Source organism: Anopheles ziemanni, chromosome 3 (assembly GCF_943734765.1).
Source record: "Anopheles ziemanni chromosome 3, idAnoZiCoDA_A2_x.2, whole genome shotgun sequence".
NCBI lineage: Eukaryota > Metazoa > Arthropoda > Insecta > Diptera > Culicidae > Anopheles > Anopheles ziemanni.
The window spans coordinates 24255977-24281227 of record NC_080706.1 but is presented as its reverse complement, the minus strand read 5'-3'; the positions used below and the strand labels follow the sequence as shown (position 1 = coordinate 24281227).

The following is a 25251-nucleotide window of genomic DNA, read 5'->3' as shown; positions in this document are numbered from 1 at the left end:
AACCCGGAAACACAACTCCCTCCATGTCTCTGTTGGGATGGCGTCGGAGAGCACTTCTTCCAGCAGCCAGTGACTCAACGGACCATTAATAAATACCTTCACAATTGAAATGAATTAGATAAAATTGGTTTTTGAGCTCCGGACATCGATTGGCTCTTGTGAACCAAAACTCCCGTTTTCAACCCCCCTTCCGAAAACGCCTCAGGGTGATTCTATTAGGAATCAATGTTATAATTGCCAGGCCAAGTGCCCTGAACGTTCTACACAATTGCCTGTGGGTTGTGTTTCTTACCTTCAGAGACAGGGACTCATAAATGACCGAACGACACACCCTCCCCACTTCCACCGACCGTTTGGAATAACTTCCTTCCCGGGCTCGGGGTGAACGTATGACGGAACACGGTTGCAGCAGTTGATTTATGTTTGTTTCGTGTGTCGCTTTGTGTGAGTGTGTGTGTGTGTGTGTGTTTGTGTGCCCTATGTTTTCGGCCATTTGGCGATTACTAAGCCAGCAGCGTTATGAAGGAGGCACGACGGGGTTTGATTGACAATTGATATGCAGTCGTCAGCAGAGCGCGCCAATCATCGTCTCCAGCCGGGCGGATAGATGACTACGGGGCCACGCCATGGGTTGCGGGGTGGGGCCGATTGTGCGCTTTTATGCTTGTGCTGCTCTGCCTGGGAGAGTAGTAAAAACGACGATGGAAAAAATACCCATTCGAAGGTGACTGGATGTATGGGCATGATTCGGAGCGTGATTTTGGGGAGGAACCGGAGAACGCTGGAAATCCGCACGTGGAACGTAAAATGGACCAATTAAATAGCAGGAAACATAAACCAAGTGGATACAAAAAAAAAACCCCCCGATGCCACTGTTAGAATGAACGCGACTACAGGAAGCAAACCGGTTGTGCTCCATTAGACTACCGTTTTATGTCCGAAGCTCTTCCCGTAGTCGTCGCGCATTCAGAGAGAGCGTACCGTGTTTTGAGTTCTGTTTGTAGCCTGCCTGTATGTTTGATTGGTTGGACTGCGAACGAGAGGACGATCAGTTCGGGCTCGGCATGTACGTGATGGAAAGCTTTCGGTGTCTTCCTGGTTCTGGTTCCGGATGCGTGGTACCATACATCACCAACTTCCCGGTAATCGAGGAAGGTACCGCAGTCCTGAATGTGCTCCTCGTGGACTTTACAGGAAGCAATTGCTGGAATCCGGTGGGGACAGTTCACTCCATTGAACGCAATCCATCCTCCTCCAGCTCGACAATGGTGAAGAAATACGGCCTGGTGCTCTGTCTATATCGTTGCGACCATCCCTCGAGCCGAGAGACACATTTTAGTAGCCGACCATGCAAAATGGACCCGATTTGCTGGTTCATTTGTGTCTGGTTTACACCGATAAGCGGACCACAAGCCAGCCACCCAGTCAGCGGGAACGGTACATCGGTTGTCCCCGTCCAAGCTTCCCATCACTAAATCCGCTGGAACGCCAAAGGTTTTTGGGACGACGTAGGTCATCAAGTGGAAACACCCGTAGCTGGCACAATCCCAACTTCCTGTCGGGAGTAACGGCCCCCCCCCGAAAGCTCAATTGGTTCACTTTTCCTTTATGGTAGAAATTAAAAACACTCTCATATCGGCGTCGTCCGTCTCGCCAAACCAGACGGCGTCACCCAAAAGTGCAGTCGAAGCGGTATCGCCATTTTTGTCTGCGCCCACAGAAAAATGTGCCCGTGGCCCATTCATGATGGACCTTTTTGGCGTGCACAATGCGCTGTGAGTAGCGTGTTCCAGCTCGGCGTGGTATTGTGGTTTTTTTCAATTTTATTTTATTTCTACATAGAATCGTAAACTGGAGGTCGTAATCCTGACCGGGCCTGTCTACTTAGGGGAGAAAAAAAACGACGCTTCTTGGTTACCGTTTTGCCACCGTTTTGGGGGCCAGCTCCAGGCGATTCATTCTTCTCCCAAGTCGCACCGTGTTGAAGGGAAGGCGTAATTCAAACGATAAAGCATGGAGAATCATCGTCCGAGGCTGAGAGGAGGGGTGGTTCATCCTCCACGGATGAACGTAAATTATGTTCTTTATGGTGAAACGTAATTTGTTGTCTTCCATGCGCTGCCTCCGTCTGCCACCGCAAGCTGGTGCATCGCCATTCCAGTGTTGTAATGTGCTGAAAAATCGTTGGTGGTCCTTCCACCCGCTTCGAAGCAAAGGGCTTCTGGTGTAAGGCAAAAAGAGGCAAGCTTGAGTGACGATTTACCGATCACCTTAAATGGGGCCCCAATTGACACGAGCGCTTCTTCGATCGCGGCATTCGGATTTCGCTCCGCGCGATCGTCGTGACGTTCGCCAGAGTCGCCCCAAAAAGGGCACTGTTGTCACCATTTATCCCCGTCACCAATCGGTGGTCGTTGGATTCGACAACACATTTCCAATTTCTTTGTGCGTGGAACCCGGCGGAACGTTGGTCCGTCGTGTCCACCCTTGCACACTTGGAGACCTTTTTCTCCGGGCACCATCTGTTCCGTGGAAGCTTTTAATTTATTTTCCCTTGTGTTTTTTCGACAAGACAAATATCAATTTCGTAGGATTGGTACTTGTGTGGTTGGTACTTGGTGTTTGGGTTTCCGAACATTCTTCTTAAAAAGAAATTTCCTAAGTGGTACGGTTCCGTGCACGTTGCTCTTAAATAAATTCATACTTTTTTTCACAAAGTTTTACACTTAATAAATTAATTGGAGAAGAAAGCCATTTAGCTTCCAATGAATAGACATCTCTGATGTCGCCATCTTTTCCCGTATTGGATTCCCTATGTGTTTTATGTGCGTGAAGTCAGTAGGAGTTGATGCGAGTTGATGAGGAAATATTTTATGGACGGTAGTGAACGTCCGCCGGTTGTGACAGTTTTGCGATCGAATTCTCCCATTTGACGCAACATAAACAGAGCTTCGTGTCTCACCAAGCCAGCTCCTTAGAACACAGCGGACGGCGTTGGCGCCCGTTCCAACCTTCCTTGCTCACAACTCCCGTGCGTTCGTCCGTTCATTATTTTATTCACGTTGACATTTAAATCAGGAAACGGACGGGAAATCTATTTTTATGACGGTCCCATAAGCTCTCTCGAGGGAGGAGACCCCTCTTCGCGGTCACCACCCTCCTCCCCTGGGGGATAAGGGTATGGGTAAGTAAAACCTGTGGCTTTGCTCCGACGGCCTGGGAATCAACCGTTTAGCAATCCGCAGGTGAGACTAGGAAGGCGCCCAATTCCCGAATTCCGGCGTCCAAAGGAATCGACGTAGTAGTAGGCAAGCAACGGACGGCGGTTTATCGACAGATTGTGTACGTTGTTGATCCGCGAAGATACGCCGTGTGTGTCTGTGTGTGTATGCGTTCTATTTAGGGCTTTGATTTGGGGTTTGTTGGAATTCTGGTGGAAAGAAGGGTCGCTGTTTAGGATTGGTATTATCGATCTCCCTCCCTCGGGGGTCTTTCGTCCCAAAAACCCCAACTGAGCAGCCGGCGACGGTTCAGCAATCCACCAGGCCCCTGGTGGGATGAACATTTCAGTGTATGCGTGTGTGTGTATGTGCTTATGTTTGTTTGGTTTTTTGTTTGCTTCTCGAAAACCTATTTTTGGGTATTACGATGTTTTACGTTTCATTAGGCAACCGTTGTGGGGTGGCCCCAGGTTTTGCCGGATATGCCCGACGCACGACGGCCTGCGACCGATGACTGCGACGGTTTCCCGCGAGAAACCCCCATTGCAATTCGCCCCGGGTCCCTTTGGTCTGCCTTTTTCTTCCCTATTTCCATTCTGAGGCCCCCTTTGGGCCAGTTGAACGACGGTGGCGCCAACCTGTTGGTTTTATTTGGTCGGAATGGCTTCCGTTTCGTAATTTGATCACCTCTTCTTCTTCCACTCCTTCCCCGTTCGTCCATTTCCATCGGAATGGTCGTCGAACGTGCGCGGTCACGTGTGCGTTGCCTTCGCTTGTGTGTTTACGTTGGATTAGAATTGAACGGGAAAACTCGCAGCCCAAGGAAAAGGCGTAAGATTGAGGAAATTTGACGCGTACCGTAATATTTTGAATGCGTACGGAAAGCAGTCATACACTCACAAACGTAGCGAGGTATGTGTCCCCCCCCTCTCCCCAACTTCCTTCCTGTCAAGATGCTGCTGATTTTCCGAAGACCCGTTGCCCTCCCCCTAGCGGCTCCCATAAAGCACGATAAACGGTGTCATGAAATCAGAAAATGAGCCGCGTTAGCATTTTAATGACAACCGTCGGCCTCCCAAACCCCCTTGAGGGTCTGCTGTTCTCGTTTTCCTTTCTGCCTTTGACCCCCCCTCTGTCCACCCTCCCCATCTCATTGCTAATGGGTAAATGGGTGGAAAAAATACTTATCGCTCCGAAATAAATCATTGCCATTTGCGAGGAATGGGGAAAAGAAAATGGCCCCACTCAGCAGCTCGTGCCACGCGAGCCCCATACCACAAGCGAGCGAGAACAGCGCTTTGTCTTGCGCTGGGGATAAAGAGGAAAACAGAGACCTCTTGAGATAAGATTGGCACCACCACCGTCTTGAGTAAGGCGGGGGGGGTGACGGGGATGCGGAATTGTCCCCCGGACTGGCGAAACGGATTTTACCCCCGTCTGGTGTGCGTGTGTGTATGGACACTGTCTCAAGGATTAGCGCTGGGCAGGATGGGGGACGGTTGGGCCGTCGACCCGCCGAAATGGCGGCCATTACGATGAAACATAGTTATTGTTCGGCGTTTTAAAATGTCCGACCCGCCACCGGAACCGCGGCTTGGCACAATCAATGCCCGAGCTCGTCGCGACGAGTCCCGATGGGTGATGGAAGGATCAGTCTGGGAGGGTTTTGGGTTACTTTCCCTCGCCCTCGTAAGTGAAACGACATTAATCGAGCGCGAAAATGACATGGAAAGTGTCACCGGCGGCCGGTATCGTTGAAGATGTCGTTGGTCGTAATAATGGCTGTGTTCACCTTGCCGCTTCGATGCCCAAAAACTGAAGCGAAGGTGCATAATTCATCCTCGGAATGCCTGTTAAATGTAACGATTGTCATGGCGATTTCGATTACAATTTTGAGCCCAACGATATTGGTACCGGAATGGGCAAAGTTTTTCCCAACGGGAGCGAACAGTATGTTTTCTCTTATCTACCTACAGTACAATAGCATTTATTAAAAACAATTAGTGTACACTGTTTCATTACGGATGAAATTTTCAAATTTCCATTTGACGCACTTAATTTTTAGGCAGATTTAGCAAAACGATTGGCGTAATAAAAGTGTAGAATTTATGAATATTTATTAAATCCAGAAATAAAACCTCAGCCTACAATTTGCGATAATAATATCCCTAAGATTTGCCTTAGTCGTTGGTGAATTGGTTTTTTTTTACACTTACTCAAAACATACGTCAATACAGCATCTTTTAACGACGAATGTGTCAACAATAAAACAACCGATAAAAGTGAGTTTATTGTTCCCATACAGGCAGCAGTCGGGCTGCTTACGCACGCACAACACCACCGTTTACTTGTGCGGGGGGCTGACTCACAGATTACCCTTCCACCCACCGCCCCTCCTGGCAGCGGGATGAGAACAATTTAAACAATTCTTCGCATTTTCCAAACATCGCCACATGTGCCAGCGGCAGGCAGACGTTTCAATTTGAGCTACGTTTGAGGGCGTCGAGGAAAACGCCATCCGCCAGCAGTAGCAGCAGCTTTTCCCCGAACTGAAGCAAATGCGGGAAGAGCGCACGGTTTATCCCGAGACAAAGCGCACGAACGATTGAGAATGTAGCAGTTTTCTTCGCGCCATAAAATTTCCATTTCCAAATCATCTTTCCCGATGGTTTGGGGGGGTGTGGGGCAGAGAAAGCAGATGCAAGGGGTGCTCGATCGATTGGGGGTGGGTGCAGTTCCTTTGTTATTTTTTAATACTGTTATTTTTTTTATGTGCGTATTGTTTTGTTCAAACATAAACACTCTGGTCGCACTTGCACCATAAAACATTATTAAACTGTTAACACCCGGGCCGGGAAAATGGGCTGGCAGAGGAAGTGTGGCTTGAGGAAGGGGGACGAATGAGAACGTTCCCCCGTTGACAGCACACAAATGGCGGTCCATTGGTCTTTCGTGCCGTTAGAGTTCTGTGTTCTTGTTGCTTGTGTCGGTCCTCTCCTCCCCATCCTGTTTTCGGCTGGGTTTTCCACCGAACTTCCACAACCGAATAAGAAAGAAAACTCTAGCAACAAGTAGACTGTGGGAGATATGCTGCAGGAAAAGCGCCTCGGCGGAGGTGATTGGAATAAATTCCCCATTTTCTTTCGTCAGCTCCGGTGCCTGTCGTCCGTCCAGTCTTGTGTATGTGTGTGTGTGAATTTGCGGTGGAAACACATCACGCGACACCAGACGCTTGTTGGCGGGTGAAAGATGGAAAATTTCTCAAATGTCACAACCGCGAATGTGACCCGGACGCGACGGGTGGTTGTTTCTCGCGCAGGAACCGCGAGCGAGGGGGGGTGAAAACAGGAGGGATGGGAAGGTTAAATTGAAAACTATCGCATCCTGCCGTTCCTGCTGCTGTGTCGAAGGTGCCTGCTGTGGTTCTTGGATGTGAAGGATGCCTTTCAATTTGATTCGTTTCGCACCGAACCGGCGGCGACGAGTGAAAGGTGAAAAGCCGGAAGGTGCAAAAAAAACGGAGTGAGAACGGACCGTGAAAAATGTCCGAAATCATTTATTGCGACGAGAGCAGCACGGTTTTTGTGGGGTGATAGGAGTGGCCGCAAAGACCGCAAACCACTAGAAACCGCAACTCTGCACAGTGGGTAATGTGCGTATGAACAAGAGGATAAAATTCGTATCATGGTTGTCTTTGTCAAAAACAACCGAATAATCTAAGCTGTAAAGGGCACGATAAACGATCAGGTTGGTCTTTTGTGTATCATCGTATATTTGTGCCAAACCTAATCTGGATGTCATTTGACAATTTGAAATCTGTACGCTTGTGCTATTTTTATGGTTTGCATCATTTGTGGCCAGTAGTTTTTAATCGAAATTGAGTGAAAATTAAAGCATTTTTTTCTTAGGTACCGCTATTCTTTTGTTGTTCATTTTTGAAAATACAAAAAGTTTTACTGAATTTCAATAAATATGCAATTAAACATAGTTAGTTCGATTCAACGTACTTACTGCAATCGTCTGTTTACCAGTTGTTTCCAACCTGTCACAAAGACTTCGCGTGCGATTATAGTGGATGAAAACCAAAGACTCTAGAGTCTAGAGATAACGCTTCATTTCACGTGCCCTTCATAATGATGTTTGAACAAAAAATTGCATAAAAAGAACATGTATTGCTGTATGTCATCCTTCACACACTCAACCTCACTCAAGCTATACACTTGAACACCGTATAAAGATTGCATCATAATAGTAGACCGGACCTTCCCCTTGACTGATTATCCCCGCACGGAAAACAAAAAGTGTAGTATGATTAAGAGCAAGTATATCAAAGTAAAGGAAGAATTTATTTTTTTATTTTGATTCTGTATAACACAATGCTTTCAATGTAGACTAAAACAACAAATTTAGTTGTGAATCACTGAGTTATAATTTTATTATGTTGTGGAAAACATGTTTCCGAATTCGACTGTCATGAATGTTTTTCCTCCCATCATATTCCTATGGTGCATAGTTCTTTCGAACTTTAAAATAAAATAAGGGATATCTCGTCCATACCTGACTGTCAAAAATGGAAATGTTTTCCTCCTATCATATTCCTATGGTGCCTAGAAATCACCGAAAAAAAGGGAGTCAAGTCGCGCCGTGGTCGTAAAACTGCGGACGCATAGAACCGATGCACATAAAAAACGCAGGGGTTCCTATGTTTGTGTGGCTAGGGCAAAAAAAATGCATGCCTGTCGATCGTTCTCTCAACCCCTGCCGCTCAGTTTTTGCCCCATTTTCAAGTGGTTTTTCCTTTTTCGCCGCCATTTCTTTTTGTTTTTTCCCCATTTTTGTCGCAAACTAACCGTTCCGGTGCGCGACTTGATCGGGGAGTAGTCGAGAATCGGCGCATATGGCGCTACAACTACCGTCAACACAACTACCTCTCACCACCCCGCGCGCCATCGGGCACGTTCCGATTTGAATGATGTTCATGAATGGCAGTGACATCCGATGTCAATGGGGTGGTGGTGGACAAGAGGGCGACGGCCAGGGGAACCGTCTGTGGCGAAACGATCGGCTGGAGTCTCTAGCAACCCGAGGGTTGGCGGTGGCGGTGCGCGGTTATGAATCGATCATTTTTCCTGCAAGCGGCAGCAATTACTACCGCGATCACGTTCCGGTGCATTTCCTTCGACGTGCAGACCGAGGACGAACACAACTCTGTGTCGCAATGTGCCACCCTCCAGTCTCTCCTCCCTTTGATCCCGTGGTGGGACTTGGGAGCAAATTTTAGGCAAGAGTTTGGCGCTTTTTTGACGGTCCGAAAATTAATGAAATCGCGTTTGAGACGCAAACCGGACGGTGGCGGCCGCCGGAGGAGAAGTGGTGAGGCGATAATGCTTAGTGGTTGCATAAATTAAGCCATCAGTTTGCAGCTCTCGTTCTTCTCTTCCCCGCTCCTCTCCAGCAGCCGCCTGGTGGGAATATTAAATTTGCGCTCGATGCAACTGCACCAAAACACCGGCAACTTGTTCAACGCGGCTCACGCAAATACTAACTACTTCCTACTGCTTTCCCGGAGCCGTCGATTTGGACGGGTTTTTGGATAGCGCGTGTCCATCAAGCCTTTTTTGCATTCCGGTTCGTGTCGCGGACAGTTGCCGTCCTGTTCGAGAACCGCTGATGGTGCCATCGTTCTCGATTTCCCGACGGGATTGGAACCAGCTCCATGCCCGTGCTTACTATGCAGGCCGCTTTTTGTCATCACCGGCGTCGTTGTGTTACCCCGTTCCGAAAATCCATTTTATGCGATCCATCTCCCCCAATCGTTGCCTCCCGGCCCACTTTCCACTCTCCACTGCCCGTGCAAGCCGAACTAGGCGTAGTTTGGTAACGGGTGTATGCATATCGTCGATAAGTTCCACCCAGGAGCAGGCCCGACCCGGTAAGCCAGGCTTTTCCGGAGGTCAATTTAATGCGATTATATAGAGATACTATGATCGGAGGGCTGAAAGAAACGGGAACGCATTTTTCGTTGTGTGTATGTGTCGTTGTGCCTCCGGTCGCTAGGTGGAAGGCGTGAGGAGTGGTAGGACTTTTCCTGCCTATGTTGAATGCTTTGTCATTGCGCGTTATGCTCCCTCCCTACCTCCCTTGAATGGCGTGTTTGATTCGTGTTCTTTGGAAAGCGTTGGCACCACTTTGCCCCCCGATCCATAGACGCCGTCCAATTTGGATCAATTTTCATAACTTGTTAATTGATTTTATGTTGCAGCGGCGCTTTGTGGAGTGTTGTTTGAGGGATGGGCGTTTGCAAAAGTGATCATAATTTCCCGACGAAAGAGGAGTGCTTGTTGCAGTAGGGTTTTATGGAAAGGTTATTATTGTTCAACAAAAGATATTGACTTTTCGGGGAGAGTAGGGCGAAAGTTAGCAACAAATGTTAACAGTTTATGTCGGTGAGTAGCAACTAGGCGTTCAGTTTTAAAACTAACGAATATAAGCATGTGGTGTATAACATTGAAGGATAAAATGCGCTTTCATCTAGATCAGTTTTGCAAAGTTTATAAAACACGTGCAAAGTTCTGAAACTTGGTACTTCTGTAAAATATTGTATTGACAACATTTTTTATATTGTTTGGTTGCATTTTGATAGAAGTCACATTCTACTGTATTTTATTGACCAAAATATTTTTTTTTATAGAAAAATAATGTGCTCTAAATTGGCACTAAATTTATTGCATAATCTTCGATTGGAGAATGTTCGTTTTCTTTTCTTTGACGCCTCAAATGTTTACTGAGAACATTTTGTGCAACTAAAGCTATTTTACAAGCAAGCATATGAATAGAAATGTGAGTGACGTTGCCTCCTGCAGCGGTGTTGTTCACACACTCAGCGTAATTTTGCATTGAAAATTCTAGTTGCAGACGCGGGAGGCGCCTTCTGATGTGCCCGGTTTTCCCATCTCTGATGCTCGAGCGGTTTGTAATGTGCACCCGTTTCTTCCCAGGAGCATCTTCTTTCGACCATGGTGCATCATGTTCCGATGGTGGAGTGGAAACCTCTGGGCGCGGTTCTTGGTTTCGTCTATCGGAGTATATTTTCGAACGCTGGGAGCTGCTGCGGGGAACCGAAACTGACGCACCGATTCTGACGCGGAACGATGACGGATGCGAGCCGCGCGTGTGTTGACACGGGCACTGGGCACGCGACGCGAGGAAGTACGGCTCCATAAACAACGCCTAGTTGATACAGCTGCCTGCCGGGTAGAGACGGTCACGGTGGCAGTGAGCCGTGTCCGCTTTGGTCTCTTGTGTCGAATTAGTGGAGATTGAATCATCTTCATCTCGTTTGGACAGGATCGAGAGTTGCCCTTCGTTTGAAGAACACCTTTATCTTACGGAGCCTAGCCTACCTACCGGTACAAACGACGTCGTCGAGGAGTTTCTGGAGATGGTCCACCTTCACCTTGTGGTCGGTCACGTAGATGAAAAACGAACGAACCGAACGATAGTTCTGATAAAACTTGTCAACCTGCCATTCCGCTTTCACGAGAGTCTCTTGTTTTGGGCGACCCGGTACGTGCTTCTTCTTCCGACTGTTCGCCAATGGTGTCTTACCGGATGCCCAAAAACTTCTTCTTTAGCCCGGTATCCCTCGGTCCCGAGCCTAAGGGGCCCGAGAGATGAAGCTATCCGATTAAAGACGGATACCGTACTAAGGGGCGGAAGAACCCTGTGCTAAATTAACTTTGCCCCGAACCATCCTCCATCCTCCGCCCGAGAGCGTCTTTCAGTTCTCCGAACTTCTCCAGCTACGTGGTCGACGTAGGCCTTGGCTTTTTATCAAAAACCATCATCGTAACCTTGGAGCACCTTGGAGACCGTTGGCGAACCTCAATGTCTGTGGCCCGTGTTGTCTTTGGTGAAGACTAATTTCGGCTACGTCAACGGCAATCCACCAGCCACGAGGGCGGATCGTACGAAGGGTTTTCAGATTTACCTTTCGATAAGTCTTCACCAGTCAGCGTCGGTCGGCATATGGTTTTGGTTTCTCGCTTCTCGCTAAAACCACTCCACCCTACGGACGTATCTCTCACAATCGTGCCGGTGAATGTGGTCTGTGTCGTCTGCTCCCTGCGGATTCCGTTTGACAGGGCGCAAATGCGCCCAGTGCACTCTTTCAGCTTCCGCGCACGCATCCGTCGCGAACTCGCGAACGTACAGTTGCTCCCAAAAGTGAAGGTACAGGGTATTTTAGTGAAATGTCATTGTAGCTGTAAAATTCTACAAGCTTATAATAGAGGAACTTGTAACGCTCCAAACGCTCCTCTAACGACATTTGTATAGGCCAAAGTGGCTTAGTTTTAAACCTTGGTAATACATTATATTGAGATCTCATAAAAGTCATAGTACATCGTTTAATTCCTCTGGAAATTTCTTGAAACTGGTCAAGTAGGCTTAGGTAAATATAATATACTTTCAAACTTGTTTCACGCGTAACTTCCTTGTAGTTTTCAAGTTTGTAGTGAAATGGAGGAGTCAAGAAAGGAAACTGACGTTGAATTGAGGAAACGAACTATTTCACTGTATTGCAAAGGACGAAAAGTTGGCGGTATAGTTGGGCGAACACATTCTACCATCAGCACGTAGTCCAGCATGTCATTGATAGTTGGAAATAAGGAGGAAGAGTGAAGAATGTTCCACGAACTGGGAGAAAAATATGAAAGAATAATAGTCCGAAAAGTACGACAAGAAACAACCGCCAGTGTTCCAAAATTAACTGAAGAGATATCGGACACTATTTTAAGGTCTTTTTCTAGTATTAGGAAAAAAATGGTTTAAATAGGAGGATAGCACGAAATAAACCTTTCATATCCGTAATAATATTGATAAGTCATGGATTACCGTATTATATACATAAATATGTCTTGGTCAAGGAAAACATCGCACGGACTTCAAAATTGTTCCAAGTTCCTCTATTATATACTTGTAGAACTTAACGGCTGCGAAGAGAATTGACCAAGCTAATTGAAATTAAACGACCAATCGACACTGTACCTTCCCTTTTGGGAGCAACTGTACATGTATGCCGGTACTCCCGCCGCCGCCGGGCGGATGTTGTCATTTTAATGTATGTTTCTTTTGGAATATTAATTCCGTATCTGTTGTGATGCGTCCAACCGAGCCCACCCACTCGTGGCCCTCGGGTTCAGACATTTACCGTCCGTTCTGCATTATTTTCCCGGATAATACTTCAACTCGGTTCCGTGTTCCGCGGGCACCGCCTGTCAACGGGTAGCCATTGAAGCAAACGTCTTTCATCCATCTTTGCCCAACGCTGTCGCATGAAACCGATTGAAATCGACGCGAAATGATCCACGCAGTCGTCCTCTCCCCCCCCCCCCCCCCCCTTGTTCCTCGAAGGAGGAACGCAATAGTAATAGGTGCTTCCATTTATGAAGCGATGCAGCTCGGGGTTGACTCCTTTTGGTGACGCTGGAAAGAGGAATCTCTAGTGCACCGGCATCAGTTCTCCGAATCATCGGTATCATTGTCCAGCATCTCGGAATGTTTCGGAGATACATTGGCGACAGTTCTCATGCGGGCATCGGCTCGAACCATTCATATTCTCCGTCCGGCTGTCAACGGGTTTCCTTCTAGGGCGATTAGATTTGAATGTACATTGTTAGGTAATCCAGCACTATCGATCGTAGAAAAGTATATACATCTTTCTACTACATTTACATCCTAACGAAGTGTGTTTGTTCAGTTTTACGAGCATTATTCGGATGCATGAGAAACGGTACATTTGTAAACATAAATCACTTGGAATCCATACTTCTAAGATTCATCGACACTCCTGGGAATATGGTTTCCATATGCATTTCTTGACCCTTCGGAACCGCTCTTCACACGGACCAACTGCACGATAAATAATCAATGGCGCACGGATCGCTTCCTGTATTTTCCACGCCCGAACGCGTTTCCCCGGTTGTTTGCAATGCTTACAACCACTGATCTATCCCAACATTTCGGGGGCCTCCGGAATTATCTTACTGGTCCCATCGTCTCGTCCGAACCCGACCCCGACTCTCCGATGTATTCGCTTTGCATTGGACGTCGGGATCGGGAACCGCTTCAGTCGGTCGGTTATTGCTGTTTGCCAGCGTCTTCCGCCTCTCGTAAACATCTTCGATCCCAGCACGGGAAGAGCACGGGACTACGGGAGGAGTCGGAGGGGCGAGCAATAAAGCAATGAAAATTATGCACTTATTGTTAATTCAAAAATTGTTTTTCGTCTGCGCCGCACCTTTGGGCCGCTGCGGCAACGAGAATGGAGGAGAACCGGCAACCGGAATACATACGAAAGAAAACTCCAATCGCGGAGATGAATGAATTTAAATAAACTTAAGCCCGGTGAGCCGCAGGCGCAAGCTGCCGTTTGCGGCAACACTTGGGAACACTCTTTGGGTAGCCATCATGGTCGGGAAATGTAAATACATGTCGGTGGGTTGTCTGCTGCTGCCTTCTGCCGTTGCGTCCCCGGTACACCCGAACGGTCCTATTTATAGTACGAACCCTGCCGGTATTCGCACACCACAGTTCCATCTTTTTTAGAAGCGGGTATGTTGCGCGGGGTCATCTAGGACGAGGGAGGGAAAATAGCATTCGAAGATGCACTATTGCGCTGGTGAGGATGCATAACGGAAGAGAACGAAATTCATCGTTGGACCGATGTTGTGGTTTTGGTTCCGTTAATGTTTCTCCGAATTTCCACGTTTCCTCTTGAGGGCTTTTCTTTGAGGTTGCATCTGTTTAAACATTTCAACTGGAAGATTATTTACATTAAGATCTTAGCTAGCGGGTAGCTCTTAGTTTATTATTTTCTAACAGAGGGTTTCCAATGCTTCACAACACTGTCTGTGTTCATGCTTCGACATAAGCACATGTTCAACATAAGGACGTGGTCTGATCGAAAATGTGTTGTCTAGTGATGTGCCTTATGAATCTTTAGGCGAGAGTCATTCATATGAATCTTTCACCTAAGATTCATTCAGATTGATGCATGAATCTTTCGGGATTAGAATCTTCAAGCGTTGATGAATTTTTCGAAACCCTAATGAATCTCTCGAAACCTTAATGAATCTTCATGAATCTTTCACGAATCTTCATGATTCTTGCATTGACGTGGCGTGAAGAAAAAAAAGGAGTCTCTCTACCCATTTGTTGGTATTTCGTTTTCTACTCTTTTACCATTAATGAATCTTTTGGATTTATTATTCCCTCTTTAAAAGCTTCAGGAATAACTAAAACTATGCAAAGAATCATTCAGATTCATGAATCTGAAACGGAATTACACCGCTCTAATGTTCTCCCTTCTCTCTGCTTCCAGCGTCCCTGCACCTGCCAGCGCAAGAAGAAGCGCTGCTACTGCTTCCGGCCGCACCGGAACGAGAACTGGTTATTCTCGCGCTACTCGACCGGCTGGAAGTGCGGCCTGCACGCCGACTGGACCGAGCTGACCGGCTGCGTCGACCAGGAGCTCGACAAGAACGAGGGCGAAACGGCCAAGCGGCGCTACTTCTACATCACGCTGCTGCGCGAACCGATCGCGCGCTACCTGTCCGAGTTCCGGCACGTGCAGCGCGGGGCCACGTGGAAAAACGCGCGCCACTGGTGCCTCGGCCGGCACGCCACGCCCGACGAGCTGCCACCCTGCTACGACGGTGAGTTAAGTGGTGTGGGGAATTAATGAGGGAGCAATTAGGAAAATCCCCGTTTCGAGTCTTTCCGTTTTAGTTCCGACGATTGTACCACACTGTGTTCCGCTTGTTGTGGAGTGGACACTTTTCGCCACCAGTCGGGGACCACTTCAGCATATTCGGTTGCACAGAAATGTTATTCATCCCGCATCGCACATATCCGACGGATTGCAACTGTTGCATCCACCCTTCAAGGACGTCTTCCCATCGTTTCGGACAACTTGTTCGTGTGGAACACCGAATTCGTCCCGGATTCGGTGGGATGATGGCGGTGGCGGTCGTGGCTCGGACTGTGCCGTCGTGCCTTGCATCGTAATTACGGGACGTGGAGTGAATTGTCGAACCACTGACGATGGCGCCGGCGTTGTCTGGAGTCCTTCCTTTTCTGGCTGGCCGAAGATAGTCCCAATCGAAGCGACCGAATTTTTAAACCACAAGCACGATTTGCTTGCCAGTCGTGTTTTTCTTTTCGGCGGAAGTGCGCAAGGACTCGGCCAATTGAAGGATAGGTGTCCGTGTGTTGTTGCGCGAACTATAATAGTTTAAATTCACCAACGGATGGCAATGATCAACCGTCGAACTTTGATGGCATCCTAAAAGGCTCGCCATATGCTACCGAGCACTTCTAAATGGTTCTTTTGGTCGTGTTGGAACACGTGTTTTGCACGCTGTTGACGGCATACTCTGAGTGGTTGTTCCTGCTTGTCCGTGTACGTTAATACACGCCGGATCTGGCGGATGGAACGTGGAAAAACTCTCTCTCTTACTCTCACTTATTCGGTAGCATAATGGGCAAGCATAATTTAGTACGTGCTGTCGATGGTTAGTTTCAGAAGTTGGATGCTTTTGCACTCGTCACGCACGTTCGCACGAACCCATGCACGCACGCACGCACGCACGCACGTCATTTCAATGTGTTTTTCCATGTGTAAACGGATAACAAACTCCGGCAGACGAGTGTATTTTACAGCTACACCTCCCTCTATCCCCGCCGTCGATGAACTATTCTTCCTTATCCTTCGGTTGTGTATCCTTACGTGTGTAATTAGTATGCACGTCCTGTCAAATTTCTACTCGCAGGGACATCCACCCGACAACCCTGACGACAACAACCATGTGCTGCTGACGATGATGAGGATGGACTTTTAAAGCACTGTGCGACATTGATGGCCCATGTGTTGCCCGTTTCTTTCATCGCATGCCTTCCTTGCACCAGCATGTTGTGTCAGAAGGTCTGCGATAGGATTTTAAAATTCCCAACTAAACCAACAAGAGATGAAGCAAGTTGTGTCAACGAGGCAAATATGCATCGGGAGCCGATTTGGGCTCAACAAAGCATCCAGCGCCAGCGAGCAAATGTTACCGTCACATTTACATAAAATGATGAACCACCGATAAAGTATTCATCCCTCCGGCCGGGATGGTCGCTTATGGAGGTGAATTTTAACGGGCTGTACTGGAAATATTGTGATGCAATCCGGCTGCAACGAACGCACCATGTTTTGATTTGTTTTCTTTGTTGCATGGAGCGATTCATTGTTCGGTGGCGCGCTTCCCGATTGGACGGACCGAGCCAGTGTTTGTTTTTGTTTGTGCTTTCAACATAGCTGATTGAAAATCAACAGATGATAAATACATTTAATCAGAATAGCAGTGGGTGGGTGGTGCGGTTCATAAACATTGATCTTCTTTTTTGCTGGTTAGTGCAATTATTAGTCATTTGCGTATTGAAGTGAAAACTAGTAAAATAACGCCACGCAGCGGCTTTGATAAACGGGTTTACTTTAATCGGAGTCGCTCGTACGCTGCTTGTTCGTGTTTTGTTCATACAATTAAAATTATAAAGTTGTGTTGCTTGATGGGCAGGCAGTTTTTCTGCCATTTTTTCCTACAGGCGGCACAAAAGCAATTGAAACATCAAACGTTGTGCGAATATTTTTCATTGAAACAATGTTTTCAAAATGGCTGCCGTGTGCAGCAACACACACACGCACACTCTGTGATCATTCCCTGTTTTTTGCTCCTACTCATTTTTTGATCGGAAAATGTTAAATTTCGATTCACGAACCAACCATCCAAGCATTTTGTTTTAACGTTTCATTTCGTGTCAATATATTTTTTATCACAAAACTGTACGTGTCTCCCTGGGGGGAGCGAAAAGGAAATGCTTATTTTGTATGTATATGCGAGTGTGTTTGGTGGAATGGAAATTGGGCTCGATTGCAAACTATTTGCCCATTCCCGGGGCGCATCGCTGGTAATCGATCAATTATCGAGCTGGAAAGTAATTCACTTATTCATCATTCAGATTGCGCCCAACTACTTCTCGAGTTTTGTGGAAATTTTATCTCCCCCTTCTCCCATGCCGGTGTCAAATAGAGGGCGATCGGAGGTTCCCGTGTGGTCGGGGATTCAAAAATCATATTCGAAGCGCACTCTTTTGAATTAAAATCCAATTCCCTGTAAGATGCAATACCCACCGCCCCAGCGGGTGGGGTTGTATTATTGTTAGCACGCGATGCACCGGCTTTCATTTCCTGGCCCGCCCGGGAATAGTACTGCTAGCCTAGTATTCTTTCAATCCCGGTGGGGGGAACTGGTGCATAAAATCGTATTCCTTTCCTTCATCATAATCAATGAAGAGGGCTTCCGGTCGCCGAACAGAACACAGGGCCCGCCCGAGCCGATGCTCGCGTGAATCGAGCGGGCTGGAAAAATCAACTCCTCCGGAAACGGGGAGTGGAAAAAAAGGTGTCGATGGTTGGTGGTTCCTCCGTGCCGGGAAATGGGAAATGCTGGTGAAACCCGGGATTTATCCAGGATAATAATAAAGTTCAACCTTCGGCGCGATTTCACCTTCCTGTGTGCCATCGTGTGCCGTTGGTCGTTAGTATATGTCGGGGGGGAGGGGGGTAGGAAAAAGAAGATGCCGATGAAAAAAGAACACTACGACAGGGGAGAAAGAACGGAAGTTCGGAATGGCGGAACAGAGAGCATGGAAAAATTAGAACAAACGAAACGAGAAGCGAAGGGGGTGGGGAGGAAGGAACACACACAGGGGATCGTTTGTTCTCGCTTCCGAAACGAGTTTTCCACCGGCGCTTCGGCGTTGACCTTGGATGTGGAAATGGCGCACGCCCTCGTGTTTCCATCGCTTCTCTAGCTCCTCTCCTCAGTTGTTGGAGGAAAACTACACGGAGGAAAAGTTTTCCCCTGATTTGAGTTTTTCTTTGTTCCCTCACCAGGTTGTGGGGGCAGCGTTTTTATTGGTACAGGAAAAAAAATCGTACCATTTTCCGTTTCAGTTCGAACTGCTGGGCCTGGTTTGGGCCAGGTGGCAATAGAGCGTTGAAGTGCAAGAAAAGAGTGTTTTTTAGCTTGTTTGTTTTTTGGTTCGTACCACTTGTTCAAAATAGTCAACCAACATCATCAATTTGCTTCCGGTACCGGAGTGTCCTCCGGTCTGTTGATGGCAGGCATGCACACAAACACACACAAAACGCCCAACCCCCCTCGAGGTTATGTGCTCTTCCTGGTAGCGGATTAGCCGGGGGGCACTGATTGGTTGGATCTTTTTTCCTCGCCAATGCAATTTTCGTCCTTTCTATGCTGCCCACGTAACGCCGAAAGGGGGGTTGCAACGAATTAAACGATTTCCACGTTAGTTCCACGCGTCAAACGGGAAGAGTTGTTTTTCGAGCAGACCCGTGCAGACGACGATGCAAGCGCTGTTTGTTTTAATGCCGAGACAAACAAACAAACAAACAAACAAACGCGGGTCAATCACAATCGAAGTATTAAATCGATCGTTCCCAGAGCCGCTCCGTCGTCGCTTCAATTTGATCGACCGATGAAGCGGGAAATTCGCGTTGCAAATGATTGGTGGAAGGAGAGCCGGGAAAAATGTCCCGAACCTCGCAATGAAAACGTTAGGAGGAAGATAAAAACGCCATACATTTTTCGCGTGGAATTAATCATCGAAAGGATAGGATAATTTGAGTTTCCGTCTTGCGGAATTGAGGCCGCGGGAATCTTTTCCTTTCCAATAGATTCTCACAAATGGTAAAATCGTCCGCTTTTTCGCTTGTGTTTGCGCAAGCTACGGGTTTTTTTACTCCCTATCGTAAACTCTAGGGGATCCGATCGTCCCCCCGAAAATGCCCTGACGACTGTCGCCGTACGCTTCCGGTGGTCCGCTGGAAAAGTCCTTTTTTTCCCCCGATGCACCAAGATGCCGATCTCGGGTTTGTCAACCGCTGCCCATCAACTCGGTCGTTTTCTCGTGGGGGGTTTTCCGGCTCCGCCTTCGTAATCTACTTCCGGATGCCATTTGAAGGGGAGTAGTGTGTTCAACCGAAAGGAAAACAGTGAATACTGTAATGTTCAGCTTCAGCTCCAAGCTTTCTAGTCGGCATGGGTTTTTTTATTTCTTCCGATGCCGGGGACGAAAAACGTTGCCCTTAAAAAAGAGGATTGGTTAGAAACATTCTGCAAAAAAAAGAGAGGAATAAAGAAGGATATCTACAGCAGCGGAAATGGCAATTCATTTAATTTCTCCAAATTGTGCCCTCCGGTGTCGGTTTGAAGACGACCTGCGACGACGACGAGGACGACAATGATGGGTCCTCCGTTTAGCCGTTATCCCGCCCCGGCCCGGCTGCCCCCCACCCGACCTGAATCCGTCCGGAAGCGGATGCGGCAAAAATTTCAATATAACAATAGCACGAAACAAGTGAATCCGTGCGCCGGAAAATCGTGCCCGACGAACCGGTTGGAAACGTAAAGGCGGAAAAGTAAACGGGCAAATAAAAGCGAGAAGCAGGAGAGAGAGAGCGTTCGGTGTGTCTACCCGTCGAAACCACAATTACGGAACTCATTCAACTTTTCTGCCGGTAATCCATCCATCCGTTCGTGCGGCGGCTTTTTTTTGGGGGAAAACCCCAAAGCAGCAATGGTGGTAGTATTAGTAGTTGTAGTAAGAGTCGGCCGGTTTGCGCTTCCGGTGGATTTGAATTCACGCGTGAAGCAGTTTGGGCCCCAACCCGGCAGTTTTCTTCCTCCCGAATGGCGTGTGGTCCTTCTAGTTTTCCCACGCGGTGGAGAAAAAGGAGAAAAAACCAAACAACTTTCAAGAACCGTTAAACGATTCACCATCGTACAAGGCTCGCGAAAGTCGTCTTTCCGCCGTGCCGGATGAGATTCGAATGGGGGTATTTTTCTCCACCCCTCCAAACCATTTTCCACTCGTTTTGGGGTCGTCTAATCTCGCTGCTACTCGTTCTACCCCTAGTCTTCTTTATTTTCTCGGGGAAACGGTCTGCTGCTCACTTGATGAAAATGGGAAAAATCGGATCGACATTTTCCAACCATCGGAGAAGCCGCCCGTTCGTTGCGTCCTTCCTTCCAATGCTGGGCCCATTTTTTCGGCAGAAGGAAAGCGCTACCTCCGGTTCCGTTGTGGGTTTCGGCGTTTTACAGTTATTTCACTCCCGGGAACCTTACGTCCACGCCACATCCGGCCCTCCGGTGTCCGCCACGGTCCGGGAGTGGGTAGGAAAATAAAGATATCCATTCTCCTCCCACCGGCGTCGGTTTATTTTTCCTAAGCGGGTTAAGTTCTTTCGTCTACCGCCGTCGCCGCCTTGCTTTATGCCACCGCGGAGATGTAAGCACACTTGGGCGAGATTTATATGCTTTTTTTTCGTTTTTTCCTTTATTTCGTGACATGCGAGCCACACTCTGCGGAACGCATACAACAATGATACCGTAGCCCGGCAACGAAAAGGACACCCAGGGGGAAGCATGCTTCCAAACCAACGCCTGATACCCGGAGTTAAACCAAACGGATACATAGCAAACGACAATCACTCCCTTTCTCCTTCTCTCTCTCTCTCTCCCTCCCACTCTCTTGATGGGTGACGTCCATTGGTTGGAAATCTTGGAAGGACGGGATGAAACGGTGGCGTTCGAAGATTCCTTACCGAGATCGTTCCCAAAAATCTCTTTTTCCACCGCACTCGACGCTTTGATGCCGGTCCATAGTTCACCCTTTTCCGAGCACTCGAGTTCGTTCTTCGAGGAGTTTGCAGGATCTCGGTCTGTTCGGACGGATCTTTTTCTTTTCCACCTCCTCCTTTCATGTGCGTGCGTATAAGCATTCCTTCCCGGAAGGACGAATTCATTCTCGAAGCGAACAAACGGTAAGCTTCTTCGCTCGTCTTCCGAAAGGGACCTTCCAATGCCGAGATTTGGCGGGTGAGAGTCTTTGGGCCCGTTTGATTTGGGGTGAGCCGCCCCAAGGTTTCGATAGGGTCGTAATAAAAAAAAATTGGCGAAATAATATTGAAACAATGTGAATGTGGATGAAAAAAACGAGCGCAAAATGAAATGGTTTAAAAGGGAGGAAAATCTGTCCAATTTCGCTATGTGAGAGAACGGACGGTGGTTTAGAACTTACTGTTTTATTTTCCAGTATAGCTCCGCTAGACCTGCTGTTAGTGTTTGTCCATCAAACGAAACTGAAGACACTATCCTTAGTAGAAAAGTGTACCAAAAGGACAAAGCGGAACGTCACCGTCAAGTGCGGATGTTGATCGATAGGTGCGCATGAATCATTGCAAACACGAAACACGGAAAGTCCGTCAAGGTTTTGGAAGAACTATCACTTCCGGTCTTGGTTGGTATCACTTTTAAAAAGGGATGAACGTATTTGTATGTATCTGATCTTTCAGCCAGCAAGTGAAGACCCCGGAAAATAAAAATAAAACACCAAGCTCCAGCAAAAACCCAAACGGAGACGAGGGCTATCTCCAACGTCCGATCCGCTGCACACTACTGAAAGGCAATACTTTATCCGTAACGGGTGGTTTTCTCCTCCCCTTTATTATACTCGCCTCGGTTCGGCTCCTGTTTTGGCTGGTGTGAATTGGAATTTTCGTATGCGCCGGGATTAAATTATGTGCCGGTGAACATTTTCCATGCGGTTTAAGATCGGCCCAATCGGGTTGGCGCTTCTTCTGCGGGTTGGGGCACAACCACTTTTCACCTTGTCTTTTTTTTTTTGTCGTTTCCCTTATCACCCTTGACCATAACTTATGGCCCGGTTCGGATATCTTGTGACCTCCTTTTTTTCCTCGGTTTCCTTTGCCCAAAAGTGTGGTGCAAATTGTGCACCGCACGAATATAAATATATTATTCGCGTCGCGGGAAGGAGTTACACGTTTCTCGGTGTCGAAAATCCGCAACCCGTTGGTCGCCGACGCCGCCGCCGGTGGAAAATGAGTTTCGGTGGCCACTTATCAGATTTGTGCAGCGTGTGCAATTTTGCACTGGACTCCGAACCGAAGAGTTCTCCCGTTTTTTGGCCGTGACGCCATTCAGATGCAAAAAAGGGAAAACACATTACCTCCCTTGCCATATTTTCCCTCGCAACGGAGGACCGATTTAAATTTCCAATTGTGAACACGGGATTATTTTCTCTCCCTCCCCCTTTCCCCGGGCCCTGCCCCGGGTCATGAGATCATGAGATTGTCCAGCGTGAGATGGATGTAAAACCGTTTGGTCAAGCAGTGAGCCAACTTCGCTCGTCGGTGCTGAGATGAATAGGTTATACGAGCCGGGAACTCTACGGTGAACTTGAGCCTTTCGGAGCACCGGCAAGCAGATTAGCCTGTCGCCCGGTGGAGCATACCATAGGAAGGATGCCCTTCGCCGACTTCGCCCACACAAGCCAGAATGACTTTGCAGAGAGCGATGAGCGATGATTACGTAAATCCTGGGAATAATTTGACCCAATCGCCTCGGATTATACGGATTAACGCTGCTGAATGTGCCGGTTTGGACTTGGACTTAGAGACGTGTACCACACAAAAGCTTCAATATCGTTTCATTTGCCAACTTCGCCGTCCGGGGGGCTGCCCTTCGTGTCTTCCACTTTGCTGCTCGTAAGATAGATTGGATTTCATTCGGGATGCGCCGAATGATGAGTGCCACCGCCCTTTGTTCAGTCTTCGGGCGATCATCTTAAAGGATTTTCGTTTCATTCTATGTTTGTGTGTGTGTGTGCAGGGTGAAGTGCGAATGTTTCGGTGGATGTTAGTTCATTTGATGGTGGAGTTCTGGGAACGGGTTTTCGTGGACCTGGAAATCACTTACCCCCGGTAAGTGATGCTGGTAGTTTTACCCTGATTGATATACGTAGAGATTAAAACTTTGGATGTTCCTTAACGGGATTTGCTACATGAACCCAACGAATTTGATGGATATGTCTGTTTGCTGTCTTACACGATTTCAAACATTTTTAACACAATTTTACAAATCATATCTTAATGTGAGTTGCCTTTTCCTCCCCAGCAAACATCCTGCACGCAATGCTGCCTTTTTCATCTCCGAATTTGATCCGTTCCCAGGAGTTTCCCACTCTTTGCTCATTATTTTTAATTGCAACAACGCGGTCGTGTTCTTAACGTTCGCGGGGTTTGCCGCGAGTTGGTGAAATGTGGCAAAATGTTGTTTTTTTTGCCCTCGCCCGCACCTTCGACGTTCTGTCCTCGATATTAACCGCCGAACGCGCTCATCATCATCATCATCGTCACACAGCATTGGACACCGCAACATTTCGACGACGTCGATGACGTTTTACCTCCTTTCCCCCTCCCGAGAACTTTGCCGCCCGTTGCAAACTCCCAAACTCTGGCGTTAGCTCATGAAAATGGAAAACGATATCATTTTCATTTTGCATATCACAACCGCTGCGTTCGACGGAACGGGACGTGGTGAAGCTTTTCCAAAACGCCCACAATGGCGGGCTGGCCATAGCCCCGGTGGGCGCCCAGAGCCGGAAGCACACCCGGGAAGTGATTCGAATTTTCAATCCTTCAGCGCCTGAAAGCTTCGAGCGAACGATAACGCGCGAGCGCTCGCGCCTTTTACTAAAACTGATTTCGGCTCGCCGAATTCTGCTGTTGATGATGATGCTGCTGCTGCTGCTGGCGATGATGGTTAGATTTGTCAACCCGCTCCCCTCAAGGGAGCCGTCCCCCGCTTCCGTCGTTGCGATGGGAGTGAGCTTAAGGTTCACGTTTTTTTCGTTGGAATAAGCAAAGAAAAAGAAACATTCCCAAAAAAAAAAAACTGGTGGAATATGGAGAAGCACAGGCAAATACCTTTAAAAACGGAATCCCCCCTCCCCCGTCGCCACCCCGCCCGGATGGAAAATGAATAATTCATGGCCAAGTTTTTAATCTTCCCTAACATGCATCTATTTGCATAAGAAAATAATCGTGCAGTGGTAGAACGCTGCTTGGCGCTTCAGCCTTTGGGCCTACGGTATCTTATGTCCGTGACTGTATGTGTGTGTGTTTGTGTGCAACGAGCCCGAGTCTGCTGGGCGATTCTGTGCTCCTTCGGCTTGTTCCGTGTATCCGGAAGGAGGCAACATTGCTTGTCCTTTTGTCGAATCTTTTTTTTTTTTCTTTTTCGTCCGTCTGCTGACAACTTTGCGTGGCAACTTTTTTCCTTTCAACGTTCGACACGACCATGCCTGTTTCCCTGCTACATACAAAAACACACACACAAACCCCCATACATCGTTTTTCTTCTCTCATATCATCAGGCCGCTGTGGAAAATGGAAAATTGGGATTTTGATTTAAAGAGCGCCACATGAACTGTCGCGCTAACGAACCTGCACTTCTTCCTCCCCCATCACCTCGTTGGAAAGGAAAAATGTGGGGAGAAAAAATGGGTCGGAGGTTTCCCTTCGTCAATGTATTCTTTACTTCTTCTATCCGCCCAGTTATTCTCCCTTGTGCCAATACGAGGCTTTCAAGGGGGAGGGAAAGAAAAACTTTTCCTCTCGTAAGTATCATCTTTTATTTTCCGACGCTACCAACGGCGGAGGGGAGTCACCGATGGGCTTTTTTCCGGCGGTCCCTCGCCGGTTACAATGTGACGAAATGATGGTGCCCCTTTGGCTGCAGGAGTTGCGTTCACAACACAACAAAGTAAGCAAACCGACGACGGCAGCCGGGCGCGATTATAAAGCCAACACTGGCAGGAAAGTAATTTCCATCCGAGGAGCAAATGAACGTTTCCTCGATCATAAATTGAACTGTAAGAGTGACTGCTGAGTGTGCGGTTGGTTTGCTTGCTGCGCAAGGCTTTGGCAGAGGCGTTTTGTTGGTTCAGGCAAAGGCAAAGAAGGCAGTACAACGACACCACAATCGCAAAACACACCGTGGAAAATGTCTGTCCGTCTCACGAGAACGGGCCAAGTTAC

The 25251-nt window shown here is 47.8% G+C and overlaps 1 protein-coding gene across 1 annotated transcript in view; it reads left to right on the top strand.

Annotated features, from left to right (window-relative positions):
* LOC131287541 (heparan-sulfate 6-O-sulfotransferase 1) overlaps positions 1-25251 on the top strand; it is a 39294-nt gene that overhangs the window by 7688 nt on the left and 6355 nt on the right. The window contains exon 4 of the mRNA XM_058316599.1: positions 14605-14938. Coding sequence (XP_058172582.1) covers positions 14605-14938 — 334 coding nt within the window. The remainder of the gene's footprint in view (positions 1-14604; positions 14939-25251) is intronic.